Source organism: Wolffia australiana, chromosome 3, assembly GCF_029677425.1.
Source record: "Wolffia australiana isolate 7733 chromosome 3, ASM2967742v1".
In the NCBI taxonomy this organism is placed as follows: domain Eukaryota; kingdom Viridiplantae; phylum Streptophyta; class Magnoliopsida; order Alismatales; family Araceae; genus Wolffia; species Wolffia australiana.
In genome coordinates this window covers 3460591-3473005 of record NC_135837.1, presented here as the reverse complement: position 1 = coordinate 3473005, position 12415 = coordinate 3460591, and the positions used below count along the sequence as shown (strand labels likewise).

At 37.2% G+C, this 12415-nt stretch overlaps 1 protein-coding gene across 1 annotated transcript; it reads right to left on the bottom strand.

Moving 5' to 3' along the window:
- Positions 1 to 4638: 4638 nt before the first annotated feature.
- Positions 4639 to 6481, bottom strand: LOC144701472 (protein HEADING DATE 3A-like). Its single transcript, XM_078573279.1, has 4 exons — positions 5788 to 6481; positions 5498 to 5559; positions 5289 to 5329; positions 4639 to 4988 (listed from the first exon to the last, which is right to left on the bottom strand). Exons 1-4 carry the CDS (start codon positions 5983 to 5985, stop codon positions 4765 to 4767), a joined length of 525 nt encoding a protein of 174 aa, XP_078429405.1. The 5' UTR covers positions 5986 to 6481; the 3' UTR covers positions 4639 to 4764.
- Between the last annotated feature and the right edge of the window lie 5934 nt (positions 6482 to 12415).

Sequence of the window (12415 nt, the reverse complement as noted above, 5' to 3'; positions counted from 1 at the left end):
ACATATTCAAAACACCAACTCCTAAATTAACTAAGTCAAGATTAACTTCCCAACACTCATCCCCTATGAAGGGGGAAGAGGTCAATGCGCCACCCCCTTAGTGGGTCAACAAAAGAGAAATAGGGTCCATTAGGGGCCCTCATAGAATGGCCCCCATTACACATAGAAGGGGGGAATTTAAAACATAAAAGAAAGGACAAAGGGGGAATGTGGGAGGGGAAGTCCAAATTGCTAAGGACCCCCTCCCACATGTCGACAAAAATGCACGGTGTAGACGGGACGTGTCGCTGTGCGACGAAAACAGAACGACGGGAAAAACACAAAACAAGACAAAGAAATGATGAGAATGAAGATACGATATTCGAGCATCATCACCCGGATGTCGATGACGGTGGCGGACAGGGCGGACGACGTCGTCGACGAACCTTGATGGCGTGTGCCATCATACTGTATTGTGTTACTACTGTGTGTTGGCTAGTGCTCGCTGTGCAGCTGGCTCAGTTGAGATGCTATGCCTAGCTGGCTTAGCTGCTAGGGGCTACACTCAAAACCCAATATTTTTTCTCCACGCTTCTCTTTTTTTCTGTAATTTAAATCCAACCCTTTAAAATAAGAAATAACACACTTGAGAAAAGAACTAACCCCATAAAAATTAATAATGTGAAAATATATTTTGAATGAGAATTATTGAGACTGTACAATATGTTATAATTATAATAGGAAATGTTTTCTTAAAAAATGGTGCGATTGATTCATGATAAATGAATTCATATTAAAATGAGGAGAATATTAACAAAATGGTGCTAACGTAGCCTTAACATATGTATAGCATGCATCAAAATGGATTTGTCACCCATATAGGCATGTGGATGAATTCGACTGTGTGAAAGGATTTAATATCATAATGTGTCCATTGAAATGGCCATATTATCCTTCACATTGAAGGAAATATCACAGATTTTTTCATTTATTTTGGTCATGTGTTTAACTCATCAGAGGAAAGGGAATAGCCATTTCTTCGAGAATAATACTCAGTGGGCAAGACCAGTGCATTAAGATGAGAAATTGGTGACTTGCAACAAGGGTTGACATGAGGTACTCTATGAGGCTTGGAAGTGACTTTGAGAACTCTTGAGACCCTCTCATCATCATGGCATACCCAAATATGAAATAAACACAAATATTTTACAGTGGATTGGGATCGCCTGATAGATATTTGCTCGATGCAGCTAGTGGCGGAAAATTAGGAGAAAATATGAGGCTGAAGTAATACATTTGATTGAGTTCGTGGCTGAGAGTAGCCATGATTTATAATATTCTTTTTCTTCATAATAGTGGGAATCATATAATTTATTGAGGTTCAATGAGACAGTGATTACATAAACTTGATAACTATTTAAAATACCAATGGGTTTAGAGTTGGATCTACAAGTATACATGTAAATGAGGAAATTTATTGGTATAGGGGTACACCAAGAGTAAATGTATACTTCATCGTGATCTCCATAAGTAAATATCTCAATATTGACATTTTACTTATATTCTCATCCTTCGAGTAGAAAAATGGTACTGGATAATCAGACCTTGTACTGACTGGCCAGCGTCAGGCGTTTCGGCTATTTCATTTCTTATTCCTTTAAGAATAGTAAGTACAGTTGCTACACGGTCGGAATGATATCATGTTTCATATTCCGCTGTTTCTTACTAGTTCTCTCTACTACCTATCTTGTTTATTTTCTTGGTTATCTTTCATCCTACATTCACTTATTAACGCATCAGTCCTTATATTCCTTCATTTTCCAATCATTTTACATATTCTGATTTTCTCACGCTAATGGTCTACAGCATTTGATTTCACCTTTCGTCTGTTAGCAACCGAAATCCACTCTGACAACTCAATAACGAAGGTCCAAGAAGTGCTCCAAGAGTTTTTAAATGGAGGTTTATCATACTAAGATATGACTCTCTCTTATTATGGAATTTATTCTATGAAAATCTAGATGTTATTATTATAAAAGAATTTTCAACCTTGCTGTCAGAGGGAACCTCTATTTGCAGTTTTTCTTTCTTAATTTTTTTACTACGTTAGTCGAACACCCCAGCGAGTAGTGGCTTTTGTTGTGATAATAATGATATCCCTTTTGTCATACGAATTTGATCAACACTATGATGGCTCTTACGTTGTACTGTAATGTAGATGGGAAAAGGACAATCTTTCACCAATCAAACATTGCATTCATGATCATCTAAGTTTCTTTGATAATCCATTTGCTTGGTTATATCAACAAAGATGAACTCCAGGCTTTGGGTAACTTAACCTACCATACAGACACAGATAACTTAACCTTGCTGTCAATGGTCGCCAGTAACACCAGTGACGTTTAAAGGATGGTTGTAAGTTATGTTAAGGGTCGTTTATCCGATGGTTCAAACGAGATTTCACCTAGAGGAATCCTCATTCTTTGAATTTAAAGAATCTTCTGCCAATTGCGGAGCACACCTAAAGCAAGCTTGTTTACTATTTGTATCGTACGGCTACCTTTCATCTCTCTCCCTCTCGTCTTATATAAACATGGTGAACCTTCAACTCTTTTCTCTCTTTCGACTTCCATAATCCTTACTACTGCCCTCAGGATGATAATAAATAAACTTCTGTCTGTGCCTTGGAAAGGAACAGAGAAGGGAATAAGAGAGAGAAAGAGGGGGAAACGGGCCGTGGGAAGAGAGACGGAGGTGACACTCATGTGGGTTGTCCAGTCAGCTATCGTAAAAGAGCTCACATTGCGACTCCTTGAAGAATCTAAACAATCTTCAGTCGCCTGCTGCGCATCCATCAAAGTAAGTCTGATCGCCATTTGGAGCGTACGATTACTTTCTCTCTCTTTTCATCTCACCTCATTTCACCCTCTTACCACTGTTCCTCGTCAGTTATTTCTATCGGCCGCTAGTATACCCTACTCGGGATGCTCACAAATGAACATGAACCTCTTCAAAATTCAGACAGTCCTTGGTGGCACGAAGTGACAGAGAGGGGAAGAAGAGAGAGAAATGGGGATATAGACAGCTTTGGAGGCGCAAGAGAAGTGACAGTGTTTTGGCTTGTCCAGTCGGAAAAGAACCAACATTACAATTTCTCGAAGATTGAAGAATCTAACGTATCTTCGACGGCCTGCTGCGGATCCATCAAAGCAAGTTTGATTGCCATTTGGAGAGTACGACTACTTTCTCTCTCTACCCTTCTCGCATCACTTCACTACTACTTCTCCTCAGTTTTCTTTCTCACGAGTCTCCAGTCTCGACTGCTAGTCTACCGCCCTCGGGATGCTCAGAAATGAACAGGAACGACTACAGAATTCAGACTGTCCTTGGCGGCGCGTAGGGACAAAGAAGGAACCAAGAGAGAGAAAACAGGGAATAGGGAACTTCGAAAGATTTAGAAACATGACAACTAACATGAAATCCTTGGAAATATTGCGTTATCCAGACAGCTAAGATGAAATCCTAGGAATATTGAACGAATCTTCACCCTCTTTGCAATGCATCCGTGAAGCAAGCCTGGTTGCCATTTGGAGAGTACGGCTACCTTCTCTCTCTCTACTGCCATCGGGATACCAACATAAGTCAAGTTCAGACTGTACCCAAACACGCAACGTGATTGAGATGGAAAGGAGAGAGAGAAAGACGGGGATATGAGACTTGGGAACAGTGAGATTCATGTCGACTTTTCACTATTTCCCGACAGGCAAGATTGAAAGGAATACGAAGTAGAAGCAGAGTACGCGCAGACTGAGGGGAAAGAAAACAGACCTTGGCCGTCTACTACATGACCCATCTATCTATCCATCTAACACCTGATTCTATCCATCTATCAGCTAATCCGCCTTTCTGTCCACGCCCGCCAGCTTGTCGATCCGTCCATCAGTACATTCTGTGTAGATAGGAATTTACATGTACTTTTGTTCTTTCTCTGTTCTTCGAAGAATCGTTGATCTAGTCCATTAAAATATTCTCTACCCATGGATCTAAATGGAATTTTCTGCAACAATCTGTGCAAATAGCCTGAGTGTTTCAAAATTCACTAGATGTCATGATATGTGAAGAAAACTTACGGCCGATTTTAAAACTCTTAAAACGAAGCCAGGTCACAACGATGTGTACATTTTTTGTGTTAACGATACTTTTTTCTTATGATCGGTAAAAATTAATCCCATTTATATATATTTTACATGTGGATCTTTAAAGAATTTTCTGCATCTGTCCATGCAGAAAAATAAGTGTTCAAGAAGTTAATATAAGTAACAGTACATAACGTGGATTTTGAAACTTGAAAAAGGAGCGCGTTAGAGCGCTGTACAAATTTATGTGTAGTTACCTAGACCATTTATTTTCTCTTTATTTCCCAAAGATTATTTCCAGTCAAATATTACCCACCCAAGGCTTGTTACAGAATCTTGTCCATCATTCCTTGCAGATGTCACGAGAGCTTTAGAAGCGACTTCAAGTGCCAGTTTGAGAACAAACCATTAAGAGGATTTTGAAAGTTCGAAGAACTCATCTGAGCGACCTACATATGCATCCCCTTTTTTTTTCTCTCTCTTTGAATGGATTACTCCCATTTTAATATCAATTGACCCATCGAAGATAATCGAATTTTCTGCATCAATATCTGCGGATAGTAGAAGTGAATAGAAGTAACAATAGGATAAAAAAACATAAGGTGATACGGAAGATTCTAAAAAGAGACTACACGATCTGTGGATATAGTTACATTCTTCGACCGCCACAGCCTGCCTCTCTCTGGCAGTTGAAATAGACGGCAGCGACAGGCAGCCCCAGGTTGTAAATCTCTGCGAAGTCTTTCGTGATGAAGTTCTGCCTCCAACCGGGTGCGTAAACTGTTTGCCGGCCGAGCTGTTCAAATAGTACAAGGACGAAGCGGTGGATTCCCATAGTTGGTCTTGGGCTTTCATAGCAGACGATCTCGTGGCCTGGTGATTTTACCATTGAAAAACTAACGTTAGATTTAGCGTTACATCAACCGTCATGATATTATATTATAAGTGGACTTTGTTTAAGCCTGTGATCACTATTATGAAGACATTTTGACATCAACCGTCAACTTCGTTAACGTCAAAGGATGGTTTACGTAAAAGGTGATGTTATTGGGTGGTGGGCTCAGATATATGGCAACAGATAACCATTGAAAATAGAAAGACGTAAATGTATATGTGCGTACTTGTTTAATTAGGCTATGCATAAATTTAAGGAGATTAGTGTTGTGATCTAACCGAAAGTTGCATCAGTTGTTGCCGGTATATCCGTGACCAACCTAAAACAGCATGAAACGACACGTAAGAACATGAGTATCTTCGAAAGTGAGAAATCAAACAAGAACTCATAAGATGGCTTTATGTCAGACTACATGAAAATAGGATATATTTAACACTCATCAGAAAAACGTGAGGATTAACTCGGTTGAACAAATCAAGAGACTCACCAGTGCAAATACTCTCTCAAACTTGGATTGCTCGGACTTGGGGCGTCAGGATCCACCATCACCTTAACGAAGCAGAGAATTAATTAAGTTCTTCAAACCGCTTGGTGCGATGATTCAGTAACTGTAAATAAGAGAAGGAGATTGATAGAGAGAGAGAGAGAGAGATAAATAATGACCGATATATAGATAGATAGATAGGGAGAGAGATGAGATGGATAGACGGAGATGATAGAGATAGAGACGAGAAATAGGGGTTTGAGAGAGAGAGAGAGAAAGAGAGAGGAGCTCACGAGAGTGTAGAATGTTCTGAGATCATAGCCGCCAACGAAAACTCTAGGCTTGTTGGCAACAGCTGAAGGCTTCAATTCTTTGCCATTGCTGACCTGTGTCGAGCCATACGTCACCCTTAGAGAGATATTCCTCATGAAGGGATCCAGTACATCCCCGACAACCCTTCCGATGATAAGCGGATCTCTTTCTCCAGGCATGGCTATTCAACACAATCCGTGCAAAGAACTCCACACGAACAATGAACTCAATCCTGACGTATTTATAGGAGATGAGCACACTGCGGACTGTCGTACTATTTAATGACGCTCGTAGCGGAGTTCATGCAGGAGATTATCCCCAGGGTGATTTTTGACTGAGAATGGTCTTGTATTATAAATCTCTATAAACGCATGTTAATTACCTTTCTAGAGAGAGAGAGAGAGAGAGGAGAGAGAGAGGAGAGAGAGAGAAGACAAAGAGAAGAGAGAAAAGGAAAGAGAGAGAGAGAGGGGAAATACAAGAGGGAAAAAGGAAAGAGAGCGTGTGTGTGTGGAAAGAGAAGAGGGAAAAAGGAAAGAGTGTGTGTGTGTGTGGAAAGACAGAGAGGGAAAAAGGAAAGAGTGTGTGTGGAAAGAGAGGGAAAAAGGAAAGAGAGATCGGGAGTGAAGAGATAAGAGGGAAAATGAACGAGAGAGAAGGGGGGAAAAGATTAAAAAAGTGTGAGAACAAGAGAAACGAGGAGATAGGGGAGAGACAATAGAGAGAAAGAGCAGAGAAAGGGAAGAGAAAAAAGGAAATATAGAGAAGAAAGAGAAAAAAGAGAAGCGAGGAGAGAGGAGAGAGAGAGAAGATAGAGAGAGAGAGAAGAGAAAAAGGAAAGAGAGAGAGGAAAGAGAGGAGAGAAAAAGGAAAAAGAGAGGGGCGAAAGAGAAGAGAGAAAAAAAAAGAGTGAAAAGATAGAGAGAGGGCAAAGAGAAGAGCGAAAAAGGAAAGATAGAGAAAAGAGAGACATGAAAAAGAAGAGAGAAGAAGCAAAGATAGAGAGAAGAGAGACACGAAAGAGAAGATAGAAAAAAGTTAAGATAAAGAAAATAGTGAGAGCAGGAAGAGAAGGGAGAAAAAGGAAAGAGAGAAGTAGCGCTCTGTAGTAGAACAAATCTGAGAAGGTGGAGGTGAACATTATCTTTCGGGTTATACTAACGAATTGGCATTTTCCGCTACTCATTTGGAGATCAAGAATTGCCTAGCACTATGAAAATGAAGCTACGCAGGCCACTATTGAGAAATCTCTCTGGCCTACCCTCACCACCACCAAATAATTTTGTTTAATTCTAAAAACTTGTGTTTGCAAATCTGAAACTTCTATAAATGATGCACTGCCACATGCAATGTGTTGATGAATTTTCTCATGCAGAATATGTTTTGGAAATGAATCGCCATCATTTGAGACTCTAGCATTTGGGAGAGGTGACCATGCGCTATTTCAAAATGACTCATGCCAGTAGTACTCTTCACAAATGTATCGAAGGTAAAATCAGCACCTAGAATTAAACTATCCCCAGATGTGAGTTCATATCCGACCAAATACGGTTGAAGACTTCCTATCGTCCTCTTGACAACCTCAGTTTGATCATCAATTCGCGGATGGAAAAAAGAAAATTTAAGTCCACTCCCCATAAGATGTCACAGACTTCTCTAAACATCAATCGTAAAACTTACGTCTCTATTAGAAACTATACTCTTTGGTACACCATGGAGACGAACTGGTTCGTTAAGATAGAGAAGAGAAATAAGAGATGCATCTAACATTTTAAACACATAATCGAAGTAGCCATTTTTGAAAAATAACCTAGGACAACCATATTCAAACCATGAAGCCTAGGAGTGCGGAAACGCTCCAAAATAAAGTCGATGTTGACATCATCCCAATGTCTGAGAAGAAGAGGAAGATGACCATAGGGTGTGATATTCTACTTTCCCTACTTGGCCAATGTAATACAGTGTTGGCTACATAATGCTTCAAATTAGACCCAAAAATTGATAATCAACCAACGGAATAGTCTTATCGAAACCAGAATGAGCACTCATGCCTCCAACATCTCCCAAATAGTATAATATCTAAAGGAGTATGTGGAATTCATAGGCATCGATCATACACGAGGAAATTGCCTTCAAGAATACAATTTTGATCTTCGATTTAGGACCCTTCTCCAAGGATTAGATGATTGGATAGAAGTCAGGAAAATTCAAACATGACTTGTTCAACTGTTCATTATCAATTACCTCAACCTTTATCACATTCGGCAAGAGGGATCTCTGGCTCAATGCATTAGGGCTCCAATTTCTACTTTACTCGTACGCTTCTGGAAAATAGTATCGGACCATATATTCAACCCAGAAATCATGTCTCAGATTTCACTCTTTCTGGGAATGAAAATATTTCAATACCTCGTGATCAAAATATAGGAAGAAGTCCTTGGAGAGCAAATTTCCAATGATCGAGAGATTTGAATGATGGCATAGAACTCTGTAACACAACTAGAATATTTCAGGTTCATATCACTCAACTTATAAATTCTCATTAGCAATGGGATGATTTACCTGGCTTAGGAATCCACCAACACCCAATCAGCATGCATTAGATGTGGCCTAAAAATTTTAGTGCAATTTGGAAACGGAAGAATGAGTGCTTGAGCCATTTTAAGATTGATCTCTTCTAGTAACTTATCAGCCAAGGTAGTCAATCAAAATATCCAACCTTAGCACTTGGCAGTAGTTTGCAAAATGGTATGAATTTTTTACTGGACAGATAAAAGTTACCCAAATTTGTAGGAAATTTGATGATGGTGATTATTTTAATCGAATCCACATATATGTTGCATGCCAACACAATGTACCCTAGGAAAGAAATGTGGTCGACTAGTAATGTGAACTTATTAGGATGAGTTAAATTTTTTTTTTCTTTTAAAAGTTTGGATACCCATAAAAGATTGAGGATATCATGAGTATAGTCCTGTTATAAATCATAATTTCATCGATGCGTACTTCATTAAAACCTCTGGTAAACAGCCTATGAAGATGGTTTATCGATCTCTTAAAATTTCGAGGAGCATTAGATGGTCCAAAAGGCATGGCCATACATTCATATAATCTATCATTAATTTTGAAATATTTTTCCATCCACATACAAGCCAGATCCTGACCTGATGATAGCCACTCTTAAAATCATTTTGGAGAAATCACTGATCCGGCGACGAACCCAAAAAGAGACAAAAAATTAGACATATTTTAAGGCCATTTGGTGTCATTCTATTCATGTTACCTTCATCTTTATATGAATTTTTATATCATGCATTAAATGGAGCATTTCATTAAAACATTACATTTTAATTTAATTTTTGCATAATTTATAAGTCCAATTATTTTCATATTAATTTTAATGGGTTAAACTCTCCCTAGTTGTTATTCGACATTTTCTAGGGCAGTCACTACAAATCCATACTTTTGGCTATCCATCCATACCTTAGGATCCATAATTGGACCCCCCATTTTTATGAAAAAGTTGTCATATTTTTTACTTAACTACAATTAATCAAGATTTACTCATTCAAAATATTTTTTGGTTCCTGAAGATAAAAGCTTTAAGGCCATTTTGGTAAAATGCTTAAATATGTGTTTTGATGAATGTTCAACGTAAAGCAGCCTTAAGAGGGGTTGTGATAAATCACAATATATCCTCAGTCAACTATTTGACAAGTTGTAACCGAAGACCAAATGACGTCCCTACTAATATTTATTTAGGACTTGTTTGACCATATAGTGAACAAGTAAAATCACTTATTTAGGACTCTAATTTTGTATGACATGAACATAAACATATGCCCTGACACTGTTAGTATTTGTGTGAATTTGACCTCATTTGTTTGGTTTAATGACTTCATCAAATTCCTGATTAACACCTTCAGATATTTAAGGTTGAATTTATTGATGATTTAATGAATATTAAAAGTGGGAACATATCATTGCGCAATGGAGATATCTTGAGTAAAATGATTTAGTAAACCTAAATTAAATTTAAAATATTTTTTAAAACTCAGGTTGTTGGCGTCAGGGCTAGTTTTTACTCTTAAGACTTGAGATGTTGTTTGAACTTATGGCAAAATAATAAATATAAAAAATTCGAAATTAAGAGGACTAATCTTTCATATTATTTAATCATAATCAATACATATGACCACTGGACTCTTGATAATTTACTAGTATGCTATTTTGGATTTCTAAGTCCATATATACAATTGAGTCCTAATTTCAATCTCTGCTTCCCCGTGCCCTCTAGAAATTTATATAAAAAAGAAAGAGAGATCTTCCACTCCCTTGAGCAATTGTCAAGCCATTTTTTCAGCATTTCTTCAATAATATGTTTTTTGCTAACATCAACTCGAGTCCAAAGGGTTTGGAATCATGTTTTTTGGTTTAGGGTGGTTTAAGATTCAAAGGAAGAAACCCAGCCTCCAAATTTCGCACATCCGTGACCCTAATCCGATATCTTTAGTACATGTTTTAGGTTGATTTTGATACTCATACAAATCAATATAACTTAGAATCTCATCTTTGAATTGAATTTTGAAAGATTTACAAGGATTTCAACTTTGACATTGAGGAATTGGACAGTTGACTAAGAATGTGGAAAGATTGACCTTTGGAGTTCAATTCAATTTGATTTCGAACATCTTGTCTGAGATAACAATCGTTGATAACCATACAATGAATATCTGGGAGTTCAAATAAAACTATCTGGTGCAGAAATTAAAGCATATTTTTGTTTTAAACACCAAACGTTAAACGCAAATCAACAAATTTTTGTCCAAGAGAAATGTGGAGGAGAAGAGAACTAGAGGAAAGAGAGACCAAAAAGAGGGATGTATTTTTAAAGGGAAGCATAATTAGACTTACCAATTTTTATCTCTGAATTAATAAATTATTAAACTGAAAGAATATTCGTATTAAAATACATGTGATTATGATGTGTCTTGAATATTACTTCACGAGACTATTTATATAAGAATTGTTTTTTAGGATAAATCCATACTATTGAAAATATATTTTTCTTGTTAGATATTTTTAGTCAATCAGGTTGAGACTTTGGGAGTCATAAGATGAAGGCTTTGGGAGACAGAGTAGAGAAGGCTTCAAGGGAAAAGTTGAAGTAGGTCAGGCATCGCTGCCCCGTGGAAAACTATAGGGGTCAACGATGATAGAGCTTCACCAACTTTTTCCTTTTTAGTCATATTTCCAAGTGATTTTCTTGGGGGGTATTCACACACATTGTTAGGGCATATCATCGGCTCGAGATAGATACCACCCAAACACCATAAAGGATTCGCCTAACCTGTCTGAAAAAAGCACATGTGTCTCCCCTCTCTTCTACCTTATTTATTAGTTAAAAAATTCCTAGGTTACTTAACTAAGTTAATGATAAAATTTATAGAGAACCTAATTGAACCCCCCCTCCCCCCTTAGGTTTTCCTTAGCCACTTAAAAAAACAGAATTGATCTTGATTTTCAAGAGCGAAGGATTGAGGAGTGATATTTTGATTAAGACTCATGAGAAAGCACCACTCCGGGTGTTGGGCACATGACGACGAGGTTAACATGACATTCATCTCTCCCAAACTCATGTAGTCATCCTTTTTACAAGGTTTTCATCATGGAGGACAATCAAGGTTTCACCGTGATGCTTACACCATCAACTCTGCCGCTCATCACTATGGCGACAAACCACTATTGATCCCCATCCTCCCCTAATCTACTACTCATACGTGTGTACCCCCGCCATCTCCACTGGAATTTGAAATAAAATTACATTCTGATCAATCCACTTGCTATGATTTACATCACTTGACCTTAATCATGTACCATTCAAGGTAGCTTAATGAGATTTTAAATATTATTTCTCTTTATACAATTCCATAAAATTATTAAAGTTATTGTCAATGAATTAGAAAAAATATTTTTTCATCACCTTAGATTAATTTTTTTAATGTCCAACTAGTTTGGATTCATTAAATTAGAATCAATTGTGCAAAATATATTTAAAATTTTAAAAATATACATTAATCTTAAAACTCATTTATTCTATACTTTCTCCCAATGGAATTGATTATTACTTGATTTATGCTTGTAAATAAAATTATAATTATTGTTGCATAAATAATAGGCTTTAAAAGATGTATGGAAACCCATTTTGTGGTTAATCAGAATTTATTTAAGAAATCAAATGCATATAATGTTTGATTCCATTCAAAGTGATTAAATCGTCAATGTGCTTATCAAATTTTAAAGGTATGTTATGTTTCATTTGTTCTTCCATTGTGGACCATATAGATAGTTAATCATCCCAAGAAAATCAACACTGGTTTTAGGAACACAGTTCATGTTGTGGTAAAGATCAAAATAAAAATTTAGTTTATCCAAAATAGTATAGAAAAAATAAGCTTTGCTCTTTTTATGGGCCAGCACTAGGGACGGATGGATAGTATGTAGACATCAAGCCAATCACACTGCCATGTTTATTTAATTTCATTGAATAAAATATTTGTGTTCATTATTATTCCGTGTAATTTTTATAATGAAGTCCATGAATATGTC